This window comes from Eretmochelys imbricata, chromosome 2 (assembly GCF_965152235.1).
Source record: "Eretmochelys imbricata isolate rEreImb1 chromosome 2, rEreImb1.hap1, whole genome shotgun sequence".
In the NCBI taxonomy this organism is placed as follows: domain Eukaryota; kingdom Metazoa; phylum Chordata; order Testudines; family Cheloniidae; genus Eretmochelys; species Eretmochelys imbricata.
The window spans coordinates 96609158-96632508 of NC_135573.1; the positions used below are offsets into that span (position 1 = coordinate 96609158).

General features: G+C 40.6%; 1 protein-coding gene across 2 annotated transcripts in view; it reads left to right on the forward strand.

Annotated features, from left to right (window-relative positions):
• DOK6 (docking protein 6) overlaps window positions 1-23351 on the forward strand; it is a 429579-nt gene that overhangs the window by 174172 nt on the left and 232056 nt on the right. For both annotated transcript variants that reach the window (XM_077809077.1, XM_077809078.1), the window contains exon 2: window positions 17054-17161. In XM_077809077.1, coding sequence (XP_077665203.1) covers window positions 17054-17161 — 108 coding nt within the window. The remainder of the gene's footprint in view (window positions 1-17053; window positions 17162-23351) is intronic.

The window sequence follows — 23351 nt, forward strand, 5'->3', positions numbered from 1 at the left end:
CTCAACACCCTGATCCCAGCCCCGGGTTTCCTGACCAACCTCCAGACATTGATTCTGGGGTTCTTTTGGTCGGGAATGCACTGGGCCCCTATAGGGGTTCTTCATCTACCCCTGAAGGAAGGAGGACAGGGCCTGAAGTGTTTACACACTCAGGTCAGTGTCTTCCGCCTCCAGGCCCTACAGAGGCTCCTCTATGGTGCAGGCAGTTCAGCGTGGAGGACACTGGCGCACGCCATCCTGCGCTGCATCCGAGGGCTCCGATATGAGTGGCAGCTCTTTTATCTCCGTTCAGGAGGTCTTCCACAAGACCTCTCGGGGCTGCCTGTCTTCTACCAGGACCTCCTCCGGACTTGGAAACTGTTTTTAATGACCAGGTCTGTGGCGGCCACCGAGGGGGTAGATCTGGGGGGAGGGATAGCTCAGTGGTTTGAGCATTGGCCTGCTAAACCCAGGGTTGTGAGTTCAATCCTTGAGGGGGCCATTTAGGGATCTGGGGCAAAAATTGGGGATTGGTCTTGCTTCAAGCAGGGGGTTGGACTAGATGACCTCCTGAGGTTCCGTCCAACCCTAACCTTCTATGATTCTATGATCTCCTCTCGGAGCCCCTGCTGCACAAACCCCAGCTCCATGTGCAGGTGGCGGAGTCCCGCTCAGTGCGCCAGAGTTTGATCCTGGCAGAAGTCACAAGAGTCAGAGACCTCCTGGACTACGACCGAGGAGACTGGCTGGATCCCCTGATGCTCGCCCGGCGCATGGGGCTCTCCAGACCTCGCACCCCCCAGCGCGTACTTCAGGAGGCGAAGGCCGCTTTGCTGCCTGCTGCTTGAGCTTACCTCAACTGGGTCCTGCTCGAGGGCACACCCCACCCACCCTCTACCCCAGGCCCACCGGACCTTTTAATTGGACCCCTGCCCTGCAGACCCAATTGAGCCCCTCACCCCTTCACTCTGAGCCGGCTGCATGAACTGCAGCCGGTACGCTTCCAAACCGCACCAAGGAAACATCTATACACGCTCGTGCTCCTCACCCTTCACGCCCTCACCCTAGTGTCCCACCCCGACACAAAGTGGCGAGACCTTCTGTCACCTTTGGAGCGTGAGCAGCCCCGGTGGACCAGCCTATATTCCACCTTTGTTCCGAGGCCCGTTGGGGACATCAGTTGGCAGCTCCTTCATGGAGCTGTGAACACGGGCACGTACTTGGCACGGTTCACCCCCATCCCAGATACTTGTCCCTTTTGTGGTGTGAGGGAAACCCTGGCGCACATATATTTGGAGTGCGCCGGGCTGCAGCCCCTGTTCCAGCTTCTCACAAATCTCCTATTATGTTTTTGGTTGCATTTCTCCCCTCACCTTTTTATTTATGCACTCCCCATCCGTGGCCTCACAAAGTCGCGGGATCTCTTAGTTAACCTCCTCCTGGCCCTGGCTAAAATGGCCATCTATAAAACCAGAGAGAGGAGGTTGGCCGATGGAGTTTCCTGTGACTGTGGGGCCATTTTCCAATCCTCGGTCCGTTCACATATCCGGGCGGAGTTCCTCTGGGCGGCGTCCACCGACTCCCTTGATGCTTTTGAGGAGCGGTGGGTGCTGTCCGGGGTTCTCTGCTCGGTGTCCCCATCCGGGTCCCTTTGTCTGACCCTTTGATTGGGGGAGAGAGTAAGGGACCCTAGCCCTAGCCATTGCTGCTGCGGACACCACCACTTTAGAGGGGTCCTTTCACACATGGGTGCACGTGCCCCTCCCTGGATTATCCACGCCACAGCCTGCCCCTCTTGTTGGGTGCTTTCAGAGGAGGGAATTGTTGGTGATGCTCGGGTGTGGCGCCAGGTAACTCGAAGGGGTGGAAGACCACGGGAGTCGATGAAGCCCCCTTGCTCTGGGCCACCAGGTAACTCGGAAGGGTGGAAGACCACGAGAGTCGAGGAAGCCCCCCGCTCTGGGCCCAGGCAAGCTTGAACACTTCCCTCCCCTGAAGTTAATGAGAAAACAGTTGTGATTGGTTGCTGTGTTACACATTGCATATGCTGCTGTTTTTACTTTGTAAGTGTGTTATGCAAATACAAACATCTTTTGCTTCAAAAAAAAAAAAATTACTCTCCTATAGCCATCTGGCCCGACCCTGTCACACTGCATTATGTACAGTCACTCACACCTGTACAAAATGCTAGAATAATGATTTAGTAGTGTTTAACACCCACTCCGTGTAGGTGTAAAGAACTGCACAAAGTGCAAGGCAGGAAAGAATTGGGCCGTTAACCTTTCTGCTATTATACTAAGCTGTTAGCTGAGAAACAGGCATATCTTCTGGAATGTTCTTGGGTGCACTCTCACATTACAGTCTCTAAACCACTTATTCTCTCCCTCCTTTGGATTGTATTCTGATGCAGTTCTAGTAGTCTGTTTGGCAAGAAATTGCCTAGTGGCACATGAAACTGCAGCTTCCCTAATGGAATGGGGCTTGTATACTAAATTATCATCACCAGGTACAGCTGTATTCCCATCCTTGTTACCTCATTCTTACTCCATTAGGTTGGATGCATGACTGCTAATAAAACACTCTTTACAGAAATTGTACTTTTTTGCTTTACAAAAAGTACAGGGGTCACCCAGTGAAATTAATAGGTAGAAGGTGTAAAATGAACAAAAGGAATTACTTCTTCACGCAACATAGAGTGAACCTATGGAACTCATTGCCAGAGGTTGTTGTGAAGGCCAAAGGTATAACTGCTGTCAAAAAAAGAATTAGATACGTTTGTGGAGGATAGATCCATCCTGGTTATTAGCCAGGATGATCAGGGATGCAGCCTCATGCTCTTGGGATCTCTAAACCTCTGATGGCTAGAAGCTGGGACTGGATGGATGGATCACTTGATAAATTGTCCTGTTCTGTTGACTCTCTCTGAAGCATCTGGTTCCGGCCACTGTCAGAAGATGGGGTACTGGGCTAGGTGGATCATTGGTCTGACCAAGTATGGCAGTTCTTATGTTCTTACATTGTAACTGTAGAAATGAGATTCAAGAAATAAAACCAAGAGTTAAGACAGAGAAGAATAATCTTCCCAATAGGCAGTTCAAGCAGAAGACCTCATATACTTTGATTTTTTGCTTTTCTTTCAATGCAATAATACATGTTCCTGGGCCTAAAAAAGAAAAAAAAATTAAAAAGGGTGGGAGTGAGGGGGAAGACACACTATGTAAAGGATGACATTTTCTTGAATTTACCTGAAAAGGCAAAGTGAATATGTATAGAAATAAGACTGTCACTCTCAGAGATGGTATTTCATATGGATCACTAGGTATATGCCTTATTGCTAGCACAGAAGAATGTCTGTGTTCACGGGGAAGAATACTTAATAGGGACTGAGATGAGTTTTCTAACTATTTGAGTGTTTTTGATGTAGAAGTTTTATTCATTTTTATATTTAAAAAAATTGCCCATTAGGCCAATTTTGATCATCTGTATTCAATTTTAAGTTTAGGATATACTTATTTTTAGATAATTCTTTTAAAGCCACTATAACAGATTTTAGGGAAAGAAATGGAATATCAATTTTGATGTGTTAATCATATTGTACAGTAACTTTTCTGTGAACACTGGTTTCTTTAAGTAAATGCATACAAGATGCATATTTTTTTAAGTTACCATAAAACATGGCAAAACCACTGGCCAGGCAGCTCTGAGTTTATCAATGGATTTGGACAGCAACTTTTTAAAAAAAATAAAATAAATAATAAACCCCCTCAAAACCTAAAACTGGCTCTTTGCTAAAGATCTTGAAGGTGACACTAAATCTAAACATGTGAGGTATCAAAAGGATAGGTTGCCATCTTAATTAAGTCATTTCATATAACTAATCTACCACTGATAATATGGGGCAAATTGTGTCCCCCAGGTGGGTTTTTTTTCCCCACCCAGCTGCTAGAAATTCCTCAAGAATTCCTCCCTCTCTTAAAGAATTATTTCACAGTTTGGTGAGGGCTTCAATGGAGACCCTAGATTCTTCAGATGATGTCCACTGCTATTCCTCCCCCGACCTCCATCTCTACTCATAGATCCCTTGTTCTGCTGAAAGTCTTCAGCAGAGGCAACTAGCACAGCTCCTTTTCTGCTCCATGTATAGATCCACAGTGCTTAGTGATGGTCACTACAGAAAGGCATATGCTATACAGATGATCCGACACACATTTAATAGCAATATTAATTTTTAAAAGTCTAAGAATTGTGCAGTAAAAAAGTTGTGTAAAAAGGAAATAGGCTAATTAGTCAACATATGCAAAAAGTGTAGTGCTGCACAACTCATTACTGCATAATTAACTATAGTGTGTAATTATTAATAAATAACTTAGAGGAGTGACACAGAACTTACAGCAAGTAGAAAATGCATCTTTTTTTCTTTTCTTTTAGGAGTACAAATAGCCGGTTTAATCTGATTGCTCTGATAGAAATACCGGGCTTCAAAAGGAAAATCTGAAAAAAAGCTTGCGCTTTTAAATGTTAGCGAGAGATTTGTTCTTGCTTTTTTTAATGTGTGCTGCTTCTTTTTTTTTTTAGAGTATAACGTTTTAATTCATTCCTGGCAAGCATGAATCTTATTCAGCAGTTTCTAGGTTTAGCAATGTAAGTACAACTTTACATTCCTTAAGAATGCAAGTGGGAGATAAAACAGAACGTTATATAAACATAATATTGTTTCTTTGGGCTCAGATGCAAGGAGAGAGAGCCAACCTTGACAACTTCCAAATGGGAAAAAAAAATTAACTAAACCTCAAGCTTTGTAACCTAACAACATATGCAGCATTTCCCATTATTCAGTTCTCATGGTCATTAGTACAACTTCAGTCTGATTACCCACATTGTCTTTTCAGCCCTGAAAGGACATCCTTTCTAGATGTTTGGAGTAAAGCTGTGTTGTTTTCCATGGAAGAAAAGTAGGAGGGAATTTTCTGTCATTTCTCTTCTATCTAGAAATCATTACAATTTCTTCTCCACAAGCAAGTTTGCTTTTATAAGTAGTGTCTTTCTGGAAATTCTCACCTCAAACTTGCCATAGTAGGTCCAGTATTCTGCTTCTGGCGGTGATCTATGCACAATTTCAAGCTGTGTAGAAAAAGAAAAGAACCCACAGTGCATCTAGTCAATTGTGTAATGATCTAGTACTAGTTATGAAGTATTATGATTGTTCTTAACAAAGAGAGCCAATCTTGCTGTGCAAGATAGAAACCATTCCCTGCTCCAGAGAGCTTATTTTCTAACAGATACACAGTAGACAAGATGCCCTGGGAACGCTGTTGTCAAGGTTCCTCCCCCACTCTGAACTCTAGGGTACAGATGTGGGGACCTGCATGAAAAACCTCCTAAGCTTCTCTTTACCAGCTTAGGTCAAAACTTCCCCAAGGTACAAAATATTCCACCTTTTTCCTTGGATTGGCCGCTACCACCACCAAACAAATACTGGTTACTGGGGAAGAGCTGTTTGGACACGTCTTTCCCCCCAAAATACTTCCCAAAACCTTGCACCCCACTTTCTGGACAAGGTTTGGTAAAAAGCCTCACCAATTTGCCTACAGGTGACTACAGACCCAAACTCTTGGATCTGAGAACAATGAAAAAGCATTCAGTTTTCATACAAGAAGACTTTTAATAGAAATAGAAGTAAATAGAAATCACCTTTGTAAAATCAGGATGGTAGATACCTTACAGGGTAATTAGATTCAAAACATAGAGAACCCCTCTAGGCAAAACCTTAAGTTACAAAAAAGATACACAGACAGAAATAGTTATTCTATTCAGCACAATTCTTTTCTCAGCCATTTAAAGAAATCATAATCTAACACATACCTAGCTAGATTACTTACTAAAAGTTCTAAGACTCCATTCCTGGTCTATCCCCGGCAGAAAAAACATATAGACAGACACACAGACCCTTTGTTTCTCTCCCTCCTCCCAGCTTTTGAAAGTATCTTGTCTCCTCATTGGTCATTTTGGTCAGGTGCCAGCGAGGTTACCTTTAGCTTCTTAACCCTTTACAGGTGAGAGGAGTTTTTCCTCTGGCCAGGAGGGATTTCAAAGGGGTTTACCCTTCCCTTTATATTTATGACAGCTGTGGATTGTTTTATTCTTTATATTCAGTATTATTGTTGTCTCACTATCAAGAAAGGATGGGAGAAATTGCCTGACTCCTCTTCCTGGCTTCAGTGAACTTGAGGGAAAGACTCCCATTGACTTGAGTGGGAATTACATGGCTCAGGGACTTGGTGATTTGCTTTTCTCCTGAGGCATGGACTGTGCATGACTCCTGCATTTGGGGAAGCTGGGGGCAAGCGCTGGAAGCTCCCTAGAAGTAGGGGGGCACCTGTGCCTGGACTGTGGCCCCGTCCCTGCCCTAAGGCCCACCCCCACTTGGCCTCCTCCCCTCCAAGGCCCTGCTCCCTCTTGGAGGAAGGGATGGAGAGGCTAAAGCGTCAGGTAGGGGGTCTCAGGGGAAGAGGTGGAGCGGGGACGGGAAGAGGTGGAGCGGGGACGGGAAGAGGCAGAGCAAGTGCGGGCCTCAGAGGAAAAGGCGGAGCAGGGATGAGAAGAGGCAGAGTAGGGCCAGGCAGAGTGGGGACAGGGCCTCAGGGTGGAGTGCAGGTGGGGTCATGGCTCAGATGCCCTTTTAGTGGGCAGTGCTCCAAACGCGGCGGGCTGTCAGGCCTCCAAAGGGAGGTGTGCCGCATCCTGTTTGTGGAGACTTAGCCTCCCCTGGCCTCTTATATCCACTGCCCATGCCCTGAGGCATGAGTGATTCATTTATTTGTTATCCTTAGAATTTTTGTGGTTAAGAGCTGCTTTTAACTCCCCTTAAATAAAACTTTTTAAAACAAGTGTTAGATCCTCAGCTGGAGTAAATCAGCGTGGTTCTAGTGAAGTCAGTAGAGCAGCACTGATTACTTCAGCTGAGGACCTGACAAAATAATACTTTAGGCAAAGGAAAGGCTATCTCAGCCTGTCTTTCATCTCCTCTCTTTATTTTTGCCTTAATGTATTTTAACATGATGCAGATGAAAGTGGTGATGATGCCAGCATGATAAAACCTGAGTTTAATTTGAGTCAGGATTCTGTTTTTAGTTTACCTTCAGGTTATATGTCACCTCGTAGTCCACCTTTTTTTAAAAAAGTGTAGGCTCCCAACCATTACTGACCTAAATTGTGAACTTCTTCACCGTTAGTGCTTTTAATGGAACCTTGGTAGGTCTTGAATAATCATTTTAATATCTGAACAAAGTTGTGCCCCACTGAACCTGAGGGATGGAAAAGTAATTAACCTTTTCAATAAATGATTAAATGTAAGTCAGAATATTGTTATATTGATTCATTACTGGGATACAGTCAATGGGTTCACTTAGCAAAAATGTCCATAAGTGATGCTTCAGTGGCTGTTTCTGCTCAGCTACAGTTTCTTAAGAAGATAGGAGCTTGAGTCACTACTTCTCTGGAGAGATGGCTGCTGGTGACAGTCAATCAGAGGTTCTCCAAGTTTCCTAAGACTGGTGAGAGTGGCAATCAGCTAGATTTAGGACATGTCTACATGTACAGCACTGCAGTGGTGCAGCTGTACTGATGCAGCTGTGCTGCTGGAGTGCATCTGGTGAAGATACTATATGCCAGTGGTCCCCAACACAGTGCCCGTGGGTGCCATGGTGCCCGCCGGGGCCTTTATATGTGCCCGCCGGAGAACCGCCTACCGAAATGCCCCAAGAAGCATTGCCGTTACTCGGAAGCATTTCGACGGGGACACTTCTTGCTGCTGCCGCTTCTCCGGCAACCGCATTTCGGTGGCGGGGTGTCCGGCGCCCGCCACAGTCTTCTGGGAATAGCAATATGCTATTCCCACAGAAAGATTGGGGACCGCTGCTCTATGCTGATGGGAGAGAGCTCTCTAGTTGGCTTAATAAAACCACCTCCGCGAGTGGCAGAAGTTATGTCAGCGGAAGAAGTTCTCCTGCCAACATAGTGCTGTCCACACCAGCGCTTATGTTTGTGTAACTTATGTCGCTCGGGGGTGGGTGGTATTCACACCCTTTAGCGACATAAATTCTGCCAATATAAGCTGTAGTGTAGACATAGCCATAAAAAGATCAGATGATATCTATCAGAGAGATTCTTTTAAGTGTTGTCAAAAAGAATTCTCAATGTGTAAACTTACTAGCAAAGCAGAGAGTTGAAAAACTTCTCAATCATATCCTTGAAATAAAGTGAGGTTATTTTGTAGGAGTATTCTTTCTTACATAGTAGATACTTGCTCAGGGACTTATGTCAATGAATGGATGCCTGTAAAAATGTGTTGGCTGTTTAAAACACTTTCAGAGTTTCATTATTAGTTATCGCTGAGGATATGAACTGACATTCATTCTGATTGTTGCCTAGGCCCCAAGTTATTTCTGGCTCAGTAGCCTTGTAAATGAGTGCAGAAGCACTTAAGAACTTCAAAAAAAAGTGAAAAGGGAGTATGTCGCTGCAAAATCCACATTGTTCTCATCTATAGCTTGCTATCATCATGTATTATTTTTAGCAGACAAAATATTTTTGCATCTTGTACCTTCCAGAAAATGTATCTAGTATATGGATTTTAATAGGGGCTAAAGTTGTGCTGTTGTTTTCCCCTAACATCTCCGTATTTGACTTTATGTATAACCTTGGTATTGATGAAACCACAGAGCTTACATCAACATGAATGAAAGTGGTTCGGTCACTGGCCAAACAAACACTTGCATGTATTATTTAAGTCAACAACCTTCAATGAACATAAAGTAATAATCAAGAAATCAGTAAAACAAGCTGTGAAGTTGCTGTATAGAACAGGGGAGGCAATAGAGCAGTTCCCAATCTTTTCTCTGCTCAATTAATGGTGCTTAATGTCTCTTTCTTATTATGTAAAGAACTTTTAAAGAACAATTGTAGATGGTCAGAAAGACAGTTGAGAGGAGTACTATGGAGTGGTGCTTCTTTCTGCAAAGTTTTTTAAAAATTGTGTTGGGGAATAAAGTTACTTAAATAATTGGAACAATCAATTTCCTTTGCTATTAGATGAACTATTCTGTGTCCCTCTTCACTAATAGAAGTTCTTGACACCTGATTCTGCCACTCTTACACATACTGAGTAGTACTTTACTCATCCAGAGAAGTACTACACAGTATTAATGAGGGTTGCAGAAATAATTCTTTGTTTAGCACAAGTGTGCTTTGTATAGCTGCACAGCATAAAGTGATGAGGGAACCTGACTCAGGGATAGTCTGATCAGATTTGACTGTCTGAATGAAAATCAAATGAATTTGAGAAGAAAAGGGCACTATTTAAAAAAAATACACTGCTGTCCCATAGAAAGAACCATGAATATTTCCCTGGTTCAGTGCCAATTGTTTCAGATTTGCATTGGACAACTTATGATGGCCCTTGTAATTATGATACTGAATAGGAGGAGGAAGAGAGTGTCATGTGCTTGCTTAAAAAGCATTTTGTGTCACCCTGCTAACCCCTCTGGAATTTCCATAGGGAAAAACTATAATATGCAGTTAGACATAGAGCATTTTAGTGCAGTGTTTTGAGTTTGTCTTCGTTTACCTACAATATAAATACTTAAGGCATTTTCCCTGTGCACTGGGGGCTAGATCCAAAAAAGGGACTTCAAACATCAGTGCTGAATGTTTAGGCACTCTGTCACTAAGTGGAATCCTAAGCCTAGAGTTAGTTGCCCAAGCTCCCTATACAATACATGGAGAGAGTTAAACACTTAAGAACGGGATCCACACAAGCCAACACACTGAGGACATATGCTAAAAGCAGAGACATAAATTCTTACAGGGAACACTAAATATTATATAGGCAAAACTACAGGCAGTTATAATATTTCTCCTACTATTAAATGTCTGACACTGAAATCTTTCACAATTGCTACCAAAATTAGTTGTGAACTCCCACAGAATTTCAAAAGCTTTGATTCCTAGCCAGTAATATTTATTCATGTTTATTTAACCATATGTCTAATGCTTTTACAAATTTTCGGGCCAAACTCTTCTGGTGCAAATAGAGGAAACTCTACTGAAGAAAATGGAATTGCACCCATTTACTCCAGCTCTGAATGTATTTTCTTAGAACCTGGCCCAGAAAGTATAAAACTTCAAAATATAAAGACATGCTCCATCATGCCTGCTCCTTTCATAAAAATAACCTATGCATTGAGCATCCTCATCCAGCATTTGCATTCTTCAAATCTCTCTTCCCCTTTCTAAACAGTTGCAAAAGAGCAAAGGTAAATGTCAACAAATATTCCTGATGGTTAATATGTTCAGGCAATGACAGATCAAGGTGGAATCATTTCTACGGTCAAGGACCCTCATGTGAAATATCCTTCCACCAGCCATTTCTCTTTTAAATATGCGGACTACTAGTTTCCACTGATCACAGATGTGAAGGTATCACACAAATTGAGGTGATTACTCCAGTATCCAGGTTCCAAACCATTTAGAACTTTGTAGGTCAAAATCAGCACCTTAAACTACCCATGAACAAATAGGAAGCCAAAGGAGCATAAGGGCTGGTCCACACTAGAAAATTAGATTGACCCAGCTATGTTGCATAGAGATGTGAAAATCCACACCCCTGAGAGATGATGTTAAGCCGACCTAAGTCCCATGTAGACAGTGCTAGGTCGATGGAAGAATCCTTCCATCCATCTAGCTACTGAATTACTGGGAGGCGGATTTACTACAGTTACAGGAGAATCCTTCTGTATGAAGCATCACTTACTCTGGCTTCTGAAGTCTGCTCCCGTGAATGTATTTAAAGCATCCCGAGGCCTAACCTCATGCAGAGGCCTAATGAGGGTTTCCTTAAAGATAATTGTTTGCCATGTTTTGGGTGAAACCAGACAATCCCTATGCTCTCAGATGAACTCACATAGAAAAATAATAAGACAAAAACACTGTATTACCCATGGGGTGAACACTTTTCACAAAATGATCACTTCATATCTAACTTCTCAGTCCTCATCCTCAAAGGAAACCTGCACAACATTTTCAAAAGATGAGGCTGGGAGCTTAAATTCATAAGTTAATGAACCCTAAAAATCATGGTGTCAATAAAGACACTGGATTTATGGCTTATTACAACAACCTCTAACCCTCGGACCAACCTTTTTTGTCCTCACTGCAGAAATGTTAACTGGTCACTTCACCTTGAATGCTCTCTTACAGTATGGATTAGCTACATGTGCTAAACAATCTGTTCCACCTTGTATTTAGCTTTGACACTGAGTACCTTTCCCAGACTTCAAGAAGACCTCCTTGGAGCTCGAAAGCTTGTCTCTTTCATGAACAGAAATCGGTCCAATACAAGATATTCTCTCATCCACCTTGTCTCTCTTAAGGGTAGTTGGCACTGAGACCTTTGGAATGGAAGTACTGGCAGTCTTCATCAATGGGAGCCCAAAGCCTTTTTGCTGAACTTCACCAATATAGCTCACAAGTTGTAGCGCAAACCTTCTGCAGCATCTACAAAAACTAAGCAAGTGACGGGGTCTGAAATTCAAGCAAAGAAGATGTAATAGTTATTACTGTGAAACTCTGCTTTTTCCCCACAGTGGCAGACAGCTTGAACTAGCTTCCGGTGATTTTTATCTACATAGTAATGCAAATTCCTCACAGTGAGGGAAAATTTGACTCATTTAGTTGGAGACCAGCCAAATTAACCATCTGGAACACTTCTGCTGTGCAGGATCTAGCTGATGCTTTGGATCCTATCCCACATAACCGTGACATAAGACAGGAAAAAATATTTTGTCAGAGTCAGCACAAGGCCGCACAGTCTACTGCTACTGCTCTTGCTGACATCTTTTTTGTTTCATCTGTCTCAGTTTGAGGTCACCTGTAAAGTATCCATGAAGGACAATGCTGATTAAGAGTATGTTTAAAGTCCACTGCATTGAAAATATAGAACATATGGTGTGGTATTCTGTAGGTTGAACAGTATTCTCCTTCAGACCCATCTGTCAGAACACTGATCCCATTAATCTTTAAGGATAGATCATCAAAATGGGAAGTTTCACCCCAAGCCTAAAGTGGAGGAGACAATTGTGCATTTCACCATTACAGGGTGTAAAGAATCTTCGGAGGAAAGACTGACCTCGAAAGAGGTGGGATGGATTGAAAAAGCATATAGGCAGAACCTGAGAAGACTCGCATCCCTGCAAGGCAGCACTGATGAGATTCTCATTACCAAAGGAGCAAGATATAACACGCAAGTTCTTGCTAAACCAGAAATGTAAACCACTGGAAATCAGGCAGTCATCTGGTGAGCAAACAGAGCAAAAAAGCATCAGAGAGCATAGCACTGTTGCAGTTAGTGGTGTGAAGGGGAAAAATACTCTATATCTCTGTGTATTCACTTTAACTTGCATACATGGAGATTTGCCATCTTGTAACATTATTACCAGGAGATTGAACTTGTGGAGGTGATGTTGCAGTTTCAGTGAAATAGCAGTTCCACTGCTGACACATCAGTTCAGAAAGTACTGTCTAATGAAGAGGATACATGAAGAAATGACATTACACTAAGGGATATGATGGTACGTTGCTTTCCTCACAGGTTAGATAGCATTCCCATTTTCAGAAGCACAGTTGTCACTTTCCAAACCTGAACAGAAGAACCAGCAACCTCTCTTGTCTTGTGATAAGAAACAGACTTGCAGACCAATTCTTGAAGAGCCAATAATTTTATCTTTTCCCTTAATGTTCTCTTAAATAAACACAAAGTGACACTGTAATGTAATTAGAGTATTTTAAAGAGAACATTTGATTTATTGCATACCTAGCATTCATTTGAGATATTGATTCCATCTCATTGCCATGGTTTTACTACAGTATATTAATTTAAACCTGATTCCTACACTGAGATCATTATGAATAGCTTCTACAATTGCTTATACAGCAAACTCAACACACTCCTGATAGTGTCTACGTTCAGGGCAATTTACCATTAGATCCACCCGCTGGCAGTTGCACCAGTGCCAAATTCAGAGTTAATATAACCTCCCTACTCCTACTTGATATTCCCCTGCTTATACATCAAAGGATCGTAGTGAATTAACTAAACGAAGGCCACAGGGGTTTAACTAATCCACTTTAAATTCACACCTTTAGTTAATTTGGATCAATTTTCCTGATTGTCCAAGTGGAGATATGCCTGAAAACTGTCAGCTCTTTGGGGCAAGGACTGCCTTTTACTACGTGCATGCTCAGTGTCCAGCACCTTGAGGTCCTGATCTAGGTTGATAATAGAAATAAGTAATCATAATAACAATGGAAATGTTTTGGAATGCTATCAAAATAATTAAATGACAAGTCCATGTCAATATTACTTTTTTATTTTTGCATAATGTGTTTCTCTCTTAACTAGAATAGAAAAAATAACTGATTTGGAGTTTCATTCATAATCCAGTCTAAAGGTTTTTTGAAGTTCAGAAGTTGCATTACTATTCTACGTTTTGTCTGGAAACAGAAATACCAAAATACTGTAACAAAGTTTTTTACTAATACTTATCACCTACATCGTTCTTTTTACCCATAGGTATCAAGGATGTTTATATAAACTTTTAAATACTGGGGGATAAATTTTGGTTCTGGTGAAGTTAATGGCAATTTTGCTCTTGAGTTCAATGGAGCCAGGATTTCACTTTAGATCTATTTAAAACAGAGATGGAAGTGACCTCCTTGATTCGATGGGTACACTAAACTGCTGAGGAGGTGTTGATCACCCACAGCAGCACCCTCCTCCCTAGCACCACAGCCCTAGTCCTGGTTTATGTGGGAGGGGAGGCCCTGGAGCGTTGAGGGAGTTTGGACAGCAAGCCTGACCCACACTCACCCCACAGCAGTGGCTCCTGTCCCTATGCTGTATTTGAATGGATATGTGTACGTGTTTAGCAAAATAGAACTCTCTCGTTTATACTTGTAAATGAGGATACAGGAAGGGTCCAATCCTGCTATATACCAAGGCTCTCTTGAGAGGTAATGAGCATCTTCCACTCTCATTGACTACAATGCTTGGACCCTAACAGGATCTTCTAGTCACGCCAGGGATAAGTGCCTATAGGACTCCATGGATGAGACATTTCTGCACCCCATTTTATTTTCAGTAATATGTCATTCAGTCACGCTTTCAATATCTCGTCCACCTACAGCACTGGGAGGATTTGTCAGGATCCCCAGCAGCACTACAGCTATAACGAAAAAAAGGAGGTAGACGGAGGTTTGTGTCTGGTGTTCTTGTTGAGGTGTTCAGTAAACCAAGATGTGTATTTTAAAAAATGGGTTCAAAATGACCAAAGTCCATGTTTGAACAATAAGAGGATAGCAGTAGAAATATACTTCCAAACACCTGACCGGGATGGCAGTGGTGATTGTAAAGTGCTCAGGCAGAAAGCTCAACAATAATTTGCAATTTCAGCTATACTCATGCTGACTGGGTATGTGTCACCTCATGAAGGAATGCAGAGAGAAAATTTCCAGATACATTAAATGACTGTTTCTTGGAGCAGCTGGTCCTGGAACCCACCAGGGGACAGGCAATTCTGGATTTAGTCCTAAGTGAAAGGCAGGATCTGGTCCAAGATGTGAATGTAGATGAACCACTCAGTAATAACAACCATAATGTAATTAAATTTAGCATCATCGTATGGGGGAATACCAAAGAAACCCACTGCAATAGCATTTTACTTCAAAAAGGGGAGCTACACACAAATGAGGAAGCTAGTTAAACAGAAAAGGAACAGTCCAAAAGTGAAATGCCTGAAAACTGCATGGAGACTATTTGTAAACACTATACTAGATGTTCAAACTAAATATATACCCCAAATAAAAAACAAAAAAAATGAAACCAAGTACCAAAAACATACCACTGTGGCTAAGCAGCAGAGTACAAAGGCTGTTAGTAGCAAAAAGGCATTTTTTAAAATTTGGAAGTCCCAAATCTTGGTGAGAAAAATGGAAAGGAGCATAAACTCTGGCAAGTTAAGTGTAACAGGATAGCAACACAGGCTAAGAAAGTTTCTGTGTCCTTATCTACTTGTTGTTCAAATTCTAACATTTTTTTAAGTACATCAGAAGCAGTAACCCTGCCAAACAGTCAGTTGGGCCGCTGGACAATTGGGGTGCTAAAGGAGCATTCAAGGAAAACAAGGTCATTGCAGGGGAAGCTGAATGAATTCTTTGCATCAGTCTTCATTCCAGAGGGTATTGGAGAGAGTCCCACAGCTGAGCCACTCTTTTTAGGTGACAAATCTGAATAACTGTCCCAGATTTAAATATTAATAGAGGACAGTTTGGAACAGATTGATAAATTAAATAGCAGTAAGTCACCAGGACTGAACAGTATTCACCCAGAGTTCTGAAGGAACTCAAATATGAAATCGCAGAACTGCTAACTGTGGTTTGTAACCTACTGCTTAAATCAGTCTCTGTTACAGATGACTGGAGGTTAGCGAATGCAACACCAATTTTTATAAAAGGCTCCAAAGGTAATCCTAGCAATTACAGGCCTGTAAGTCTAACTTCAGTACCAGGCAAAATGGTAGAAACTATAGTAAAGATCAGAATGATCAGACACATAGATGAACATGGTATGTTGAGGAAGAGTCAAAGTGGTTTTTGTAAAAGGAAATCATGACTCCATATTGGACTTCTTTGTTGGAGTCAACAAGAATGTGGAAAAGGGTGATCCAGTTGATATAGTGTATTGTACTTTCAGAAAGCCTATTGTACCTTCAGAAAGCCATAGGCTCTTAATCAAAGTAAGTAGTCATGGGATAAGAGGGAAGGTCCTCTCCTGGATCAATAACTGGAGAGAGGGGAAAAGGTCAGAATAATCAGTCATTTTTCACAATGCAAAGAGGTAGTGGGGTACCCCCAGAATCTGTACAGGGACCTGTGCTATTCAACATATTCATAAATGATTTGGAAAAGGGAGTGAACGGTGAGATGACAAAAATTTGCAGATGACAGAATATTACTCAAGCTGTTTGGTAGCTTGGGGGGGAGCGGAGAGCAACAAGCGGTGGGCGGGCAGGCAGGGGCCTCAGAGAAGGGGTGGAGAGGGGGCTGGAAGAGGCGGAGTGAGGGGTGGGGCCTTGGGGGAAGGGGCAGAGTGAGGGCAGGGACTCGGGGTGGAGCAGGGGCCTATGAAGGGACAGGTAATAGAACAGAAAATATCATAGTGCCACAATAGAAATCTGTGGTTTGCCCACACTTTGAATACTGTGTGGAGTTCTGGTCACCTCATTTCAAAAAGATAAATTAGAATTGAAAAGGTATAGAGAAAGGCAAAAAAAAAAATAGAACAGCTTCCATAAGAGGAAAGATTGAAAAGACTGGGACTGTTCATCTTAAGGAAGAGGTGACTAGGGGGAATATGATAGAGGTCTATAAAATCATGAATGGGGTGGAGAAAGATAATAGGGAAGTGTTATTTACACATTCACATAAACACGAGAACATGGGGTGACCGAATGAAATTAATTGGCAGCAAATTAAAGCAAACAAAAGGAAGCACTTCTTCACAGAACACACAGTCAACCTGTGGTACTCGTTGCCATTGGATGTTGTGAAGGCCAAAAGTATAACTGGGTTAAAAAAATAATTAGATAAGTTCATGGAGAATAGGTCCATCAATGCCTGTTAGCCAAGATGGTCAGGGATGCAATCCTATGCTTTGGGTATCCATAAACTTTCCACTGTCAGAAGCTTGGACTGGACAAGAGAGGATGGATCACTCAAAATTGCCCTGTTCTGTTCATTTCCTCTGAAACATCTGGCACTGGCCAGTGTCAGAAAACAGGATACTGGGCTAGATGGACCAGTTGTCTGACCCTGTAAGGGTACTCTTAATATCTTTAAACTGAGGGCTGTTTTATGAGAATTTCTTCCCATGGATCAGCTGAATCATATAATTTAGGACTCTAATGTTAATGAGCTTACATAAGAAAGCGAGAATAATAGAGTTCCTTCATTTTGCTTGCAGATTTTCAGGCGATGCTGGTTGGTTTTCAAGAAGGCTTCTAGTAAAGGACCCAGAAGGCTAGAAAAATTTCCAGATGAAAAAGCGGCATATTTCAGAAATTTTCATAAGGTAGGTCATGCCCTCCCACAAGTGTACATCTGCTTGGGCATAAGGTGCTTCTGATATGTAAACTCTGGATAAAGATAGCATGACCAAGCTGAAGGGTGTGATCCTGAGATCACTGAAGTTAATGGTAAAATTCCTATTGATGTCAGTGTTGAAGAATCAGGACTTTGTTTCTGTCCAGATAAGCAAAAGAAGTTTATTCTCTTTGATATAAGTATCTGATCTCTACATTAATGTTTGCCTTGAAAATATGAGACTGAATTTACTAAAATTTTGTACAAGGGTGTTTATGTCAAATATTCAACAATTATAAATTAAACATCAAACCAATTTCAGAAGATGCTAAATGTACTGGTTGTAAGTTCTAGTGAGATCAATACTGCTGGAATATTAAACATAATTTTCATAGAAATCATAATTTTTCATAGAAAACAGCACAGTGGGGATTTTTTTTTGAGAGAGAAAAAAATCAGCATTATTACTAAATTGGCAGTCTTGATTGAATGAGTTCCTTATTGCTTTCTATTTGTCACAATCAGTTCTGTGGTGGAACCCAAGATATTTGAGAATGGGCTTTCCATTCCTTTTGCTCCAGATTCTTAACTCGCCAAGTGGTGCAGCAGCGATGTAATAATAAAATGACATAATACGTTTCATTTCTATAACCATCTTCTGTCCAGGGATCTCAAAAGGCAGGATAAACATTTGGATTTAACCTCACAACAGCTCTATAAATTAGACATTACCTCACAGTTAGACATTACCTCATTAGCTCAGGGTCAAACTGAAGCACAGAGGTAACTTACCCAAGATTGCACAGTGAGACTGTGAAGGACTCAGGAGTAAAAATCCAGATCTTCTGAGATCCCAGTCTTGTGCTTTCCATCACAGGAGGACAAATTCACATTTCAGTTCTGATGAACTGGGTCCACCTTTTGGCACCTGTCACAAGGGAAACAGATCAGGTGGGTCACCTACTATTTCCTGGTGGATATTTGTTCACCATCCCCTTTTCCCCACCCAACACACAAATATTTGGCATTAGTGGAAGTCGCTGTTAATGAGAGGACCAGTACTCATATAACTATGATGTTGTGGGTTAGGATCAGAGCTCTGTAAGGAATTTTCACATTGCCCAGTGCAAGTCACTGATCTAGTATTCTCATTCTTAGATGTACCAAGTCCCCACCAAGCAAAAATAGTCCTCCTCCTCTTTAAAATGCAAGTGGGACAGTTTGAATTGGAGATGTAGGGCAAACACCTTCCCCTTCTTTCTGGGCTGCTATTATTGTCTATTTAAATCGTCTTTAAGTAACGTTGTAGTTTTTGATATCTAAAAATGACTACACTGCTTTATCATTAATCAGAGGCAATTATGTCCACTATTGTTCATTTTACTGCATTAACATGATTCCTCTATATCCCTTTATGTACTTTATATTCCATTTATTTCCATCAAATATCCACAGATGGCTCACAACTGACATCAAGAATGACTTGCATAGAAAACAGCTGTGATGTCACAATAAAATTACATCTCCAGATAGGGAAATAAGGAGTAGGAGTAGACAAACTCTTCGGAAGCAAATATCTCTTTTACTTGAAAATGTCTTTATTGATGAAAAAAGCAGGACAGGATTTAAAAAAAATAGATTAAAATGACTAATATTTAGAAGTACCTTTCATCCAGAAGGCACCAAAGCACTTTTCAAGCTGATTTGTCAGCTGTATATTTTATAGAAGAAACAATTATTTAATAGGGCATCAAAATAGTATAGTCCTGTAGGACAGGATGTGAAGAGTAATACCTTGTCCTATTTCCATGAGTGGTGGAATTTTATTATGCGTGGAATATATGTGGAATATAATTATCTAAGTACAAATTTAATCATGTCACCAGGGTGACATCCCCACTTTGTAAAAATTGTCATTAAATCAGTACACACCACAAGCAAACAAGAGTTAGAGAATTTACTTCTCATCCACAACAACATTTCAGAAAGCTTCCATGAGGCATGAGTAGCTTATTAAGAAGAGCTTAATGGCAAGTAGTCAATGGGGGGAACTTGGTTTCTTTCTTTGTTAGATTTGTTTAGACATCTTCTGTTCATTGTGTCAGACTGACCCTGCGGAATGATTTTGATGTGTGAGCTTGGTGTGACTGGTATAGATATTATTTTTACAGATTACCAGTCATTTTGTGTTGGAGTTTATCGTTCTCTCTGCAGTTGTGATAATTGTTTAGTTAGTATTCTTATTTATTATTTGTATTACCGTAGTGTTCAGAAGTCCTTATTAGACCAGGATCCCATTTGCTAGGTGCTGTGTTCTTGTTTTGGTATTTCTTCAGTTCTAGTTTCTTGACACATAATTCTTTTGTAGCTAGTACAAGATTAATTGTCTTTGGCTCAAGAAATAAGATGTTAACCATAAGGGTTTTTTTCTTTGTCTCTACACTTGAGATTTTAATAAAATATGGTCAGTTGCACTGTAGCATTCTAACAATGCTAAATATGGATCCTTTTAAAATTTTTGCTATTTGGACAAACTTCTGCTAATTCATTTTGATTGTCTAGTAAGGGCTTGAGGTGATGTGATTGAACTGATGTGTATATATATATATATATATATAAAGGATAAAGCGAATCTCGCAAATTTAATGTCAGTATTTGTTATTAACTCATCTAGAAACCCAGCGGGAACAAATTATGAAATGCAATATGTTGTGCAACTATTCAGTTTCAAGAAAAAATAGAAGTGGTCTGCTATTCAGTGGTAATCTTTCCCATTTAATTCAAATAGATCTGCACCAACTGCAGACTGAAGGCAATTACGAATATCATGACATTTCAGAGATTATTTTGCATTCTGATTCCTTTACTGAGTGCATATTTCACCCATGGATACCATATCTTTGATGGCAGCATTCACAACTGTCCAAAATGAGACATTTCGGACTCTGTTCTTATATTTTTCAGAACCCACAGGTGCATTGTTGATTATGCTTAGCATTTCTTAACTCATGCTGTATTGTATTATGACACGATGTCCTCTGTGTAGAAATTTCATCTCTAGTACCAATATGCTTTTGTGCTTGATAACTGATGGTGATGGTTGTTTTTCCTGTCTGTCATCTGTCTAGGGTTAATCTCTCAATCTCTTGTAAAATCAGGTCATTTTGTATTTTTTTCAGCTAGTCTTATCAAACTTTTTCAAAACAGCACATGAATTATATTTATTTCAGTGTCTTTTTCCCACAGTTCCTTGCTGTCCCTATTTATAGTTGTTCTTTAAAGAATACTGGCATAAAGAGCTCCTTACCAAGCCTATGTTTCACAGTTAAGGAAGCTTTTGCAATTTCTTGATCACTTTCTGAATTTTAGGTGGTACTTAGAACAGTGGTTTCTTTAATATGGATTCTAGTGGTTTATGGCATGTCTTCCCTCAGCTGATTTCTTCCTATTAACATACTTATAAAACAGCTCCCAACAATGCACAACATTGTCAGCATTTCTTTTTTAATCTGAGCATACTTCTGTTGCGTTTAAATCAGTGCTTAGGAACTATTCACCACTGGACAGTTGTCTTGGAGAACAACAGTCCCCAGTCCAGGTGATCTTGCACTGATTTTAGGCTCTTCGTTAATATCAAAGTATTTCAGAACAAGTGGTTCCCTGACAAATTTAAATTCCCTAAGGCATTTTTCTTGCAATCATCCCTTGACAATCTGTACTGTCCTCAGATGACATAATTTGAACATTTATTTGTGAAAATTGAGTGATTTTTGTTTGTTATAAGATGTGAATTTTAGGCCTCCATATTTAGGCACTTTCTATTTGCACAATTACCTATCCTATGTCCACTGTCCTTTTTAGAACATAAGAATGGCCATACTGGGTCAGACCAAAGGTCCATTCAGCCCAGTATCCTGTGTTCTGACAGTGGCCAATGTCAAGTGCCCCAGAGGGAATGAACAGAACAGGTAATGATCGAGTGATCCATTCCCCGTCGCTCATTCCCAGCTTCTGGGAAACAGAGGCTAGGGACACCATCCCTGCCCATCCTTGCTAATAGCCATTAATGGACCTATCCTCCATGAATTTATCTAGTTGTTTTTTTTAACCCTGTTATAGTCTTGGCCTTAACAACATCTTCTGGAAAGAGTTCCACAGGTTGACTGTGCGTTGTGTGAAGAAATACTTCCTTTGTTTGTTTTAAACCTGCTGCCTATTAATTTAATTTGGTGACCCCTAGTTCTTGTGTTATGAGAAGGAGTAAATAACACTTCCTTATTTACTTTCTCCATACCAGTCATGATTTTATAGACCTCAATCATATCCCACCATAGTTTTTTCTTTTCCAAGCTGAAAAGTCCCAGTCTAATTAATCACTCCTCATATAGAAGCTGTTCCATACCCCTAATCATTTTTGTTGCCCTTTCCTGAATCTTTTCCAATTCCAGTATATCTTTTTTGAGATGGGGCGACCACATCTGCACACAGTATTCAAGATGTGGGTGTATCATGGATTTATATAGAGTCAATATGATATTTTCTGTCTTATTATCTATCCAGTTCTTAATGAGGCCCAACATTCTGTTCGCTGTTTTGACTGCCACTGTACATTGAGTGGATGTTTTCAGAGAACTATCCATAATGACTCCAAGATCTCTTTCTTGAGTGTCAACAGCTAATTTAGACCCCATCATTTTATATGTATAGCTGGGATTATGTTTTCCAATGTGCATTACCTTGCATTTATCAACATTGAATTTCATCTGCCATTTTGTTGTCCAGTCACCTAGTTTTGAGAGCTCTTCGCAGTCTGCCTGGGACTTAACTATCTTTCCTAAACATACTTTCCAAATAACTGATCTCATTCATCCAATCTGGAATGTATTCATATTCAAGTCAAGTTTCTTCTGACTAGCATATTGTAGAATATTTCAATATTTTATTATGTTGTTGCTTATGTTTTATCCCAATCAGCAGTTACGTCTGCCTCATTTAGAACCTCAAAAGTGTGTGACATTATTATTATTAACATTGGTTATTATTAATATTAATAGCAATGGTTGACTGCAATTTCAAAGGGAAGTTGTTTAAACATATATCCACCAAAAGAAGGATTGGAAATTCTGGGTTTTGCATTTGCTATGTTGAGTTAGTCTTGCCTAAAAACATTGGCTCATATCAAGCCTGAAAATTCTCTTTCATTTTGAAGTCTAGACATGTGTTCCTCAACTGTTTTAATGCATAATGCTCATGGTTTCTTATCTTAAAACCTCTGGATCTATCAAATTCTTAACTTGTTCGGTTTTCTTACAGTTGCCATTCTGTTAGCCCAAATGTTGATATATGAACTTTTATTATACCATCTGGTCAAGTTCATTTTTTACTTTACCTGTCAATGCAAATTCTCAAAGAGAACTAAATAGCTTCCCCCTAAAAATTAAGTCCCTTTAAGTTGTCTCAATTTCTAATCACTAGTCAGTTTTGAAAATCTGGACCAAACTTCATAAAGTTTCATCTCCAAAATAATTATTTTGGACACTATCAAAAGACCGATTTTGTACAGTAATGCTGATCCACCATAAACAATAGCATCAGAAATACAGAAAGATAATTGTCTAAATAATATTTTTGAAAACATGTTTGATTGTTTTTGGAAATTCCTAAACAAATGTCTCTAAAGAGCCATTAATATGATGTTTACTTTTATAAACTTTTTCATTCTTAGGCTGACAGACTTACTCAGATGCATCTATGGTTTTCAAAATGTCCCTCTTAGGTTTCCTAAGATTGTGGAAACTTCAGTTCTTGAGTAAAGTTTTCAAAAGTGCCTAAGAATATAAGAATGGCCATACTGGATCAGATCAGTGGTCCATCTATCCCAGTATCCTGTCTTCTGACAGTGGCTAGTGCCAGATGCTTCAGAGGGAATTAACAGAACAGGGCAATTTTGAGTGATCCATCCCCTCTCATCCAGTTCCAGCTTCTGACAGTTGCAGGTTTATGGGCTCCCAGAGCATGGGATTGTGTTCCTGACCACCTTGTCTAACAGCCATTGATGAATCTATCTTCCCTGAACTTATCTAATTCTTTTTTGAACTCAGTTATACTTTTTGCCCTCACAATATCCTTTGGCAACGAGAACCACAAGTTGACTGCATTATGTGAAGAAGTACTTGGTT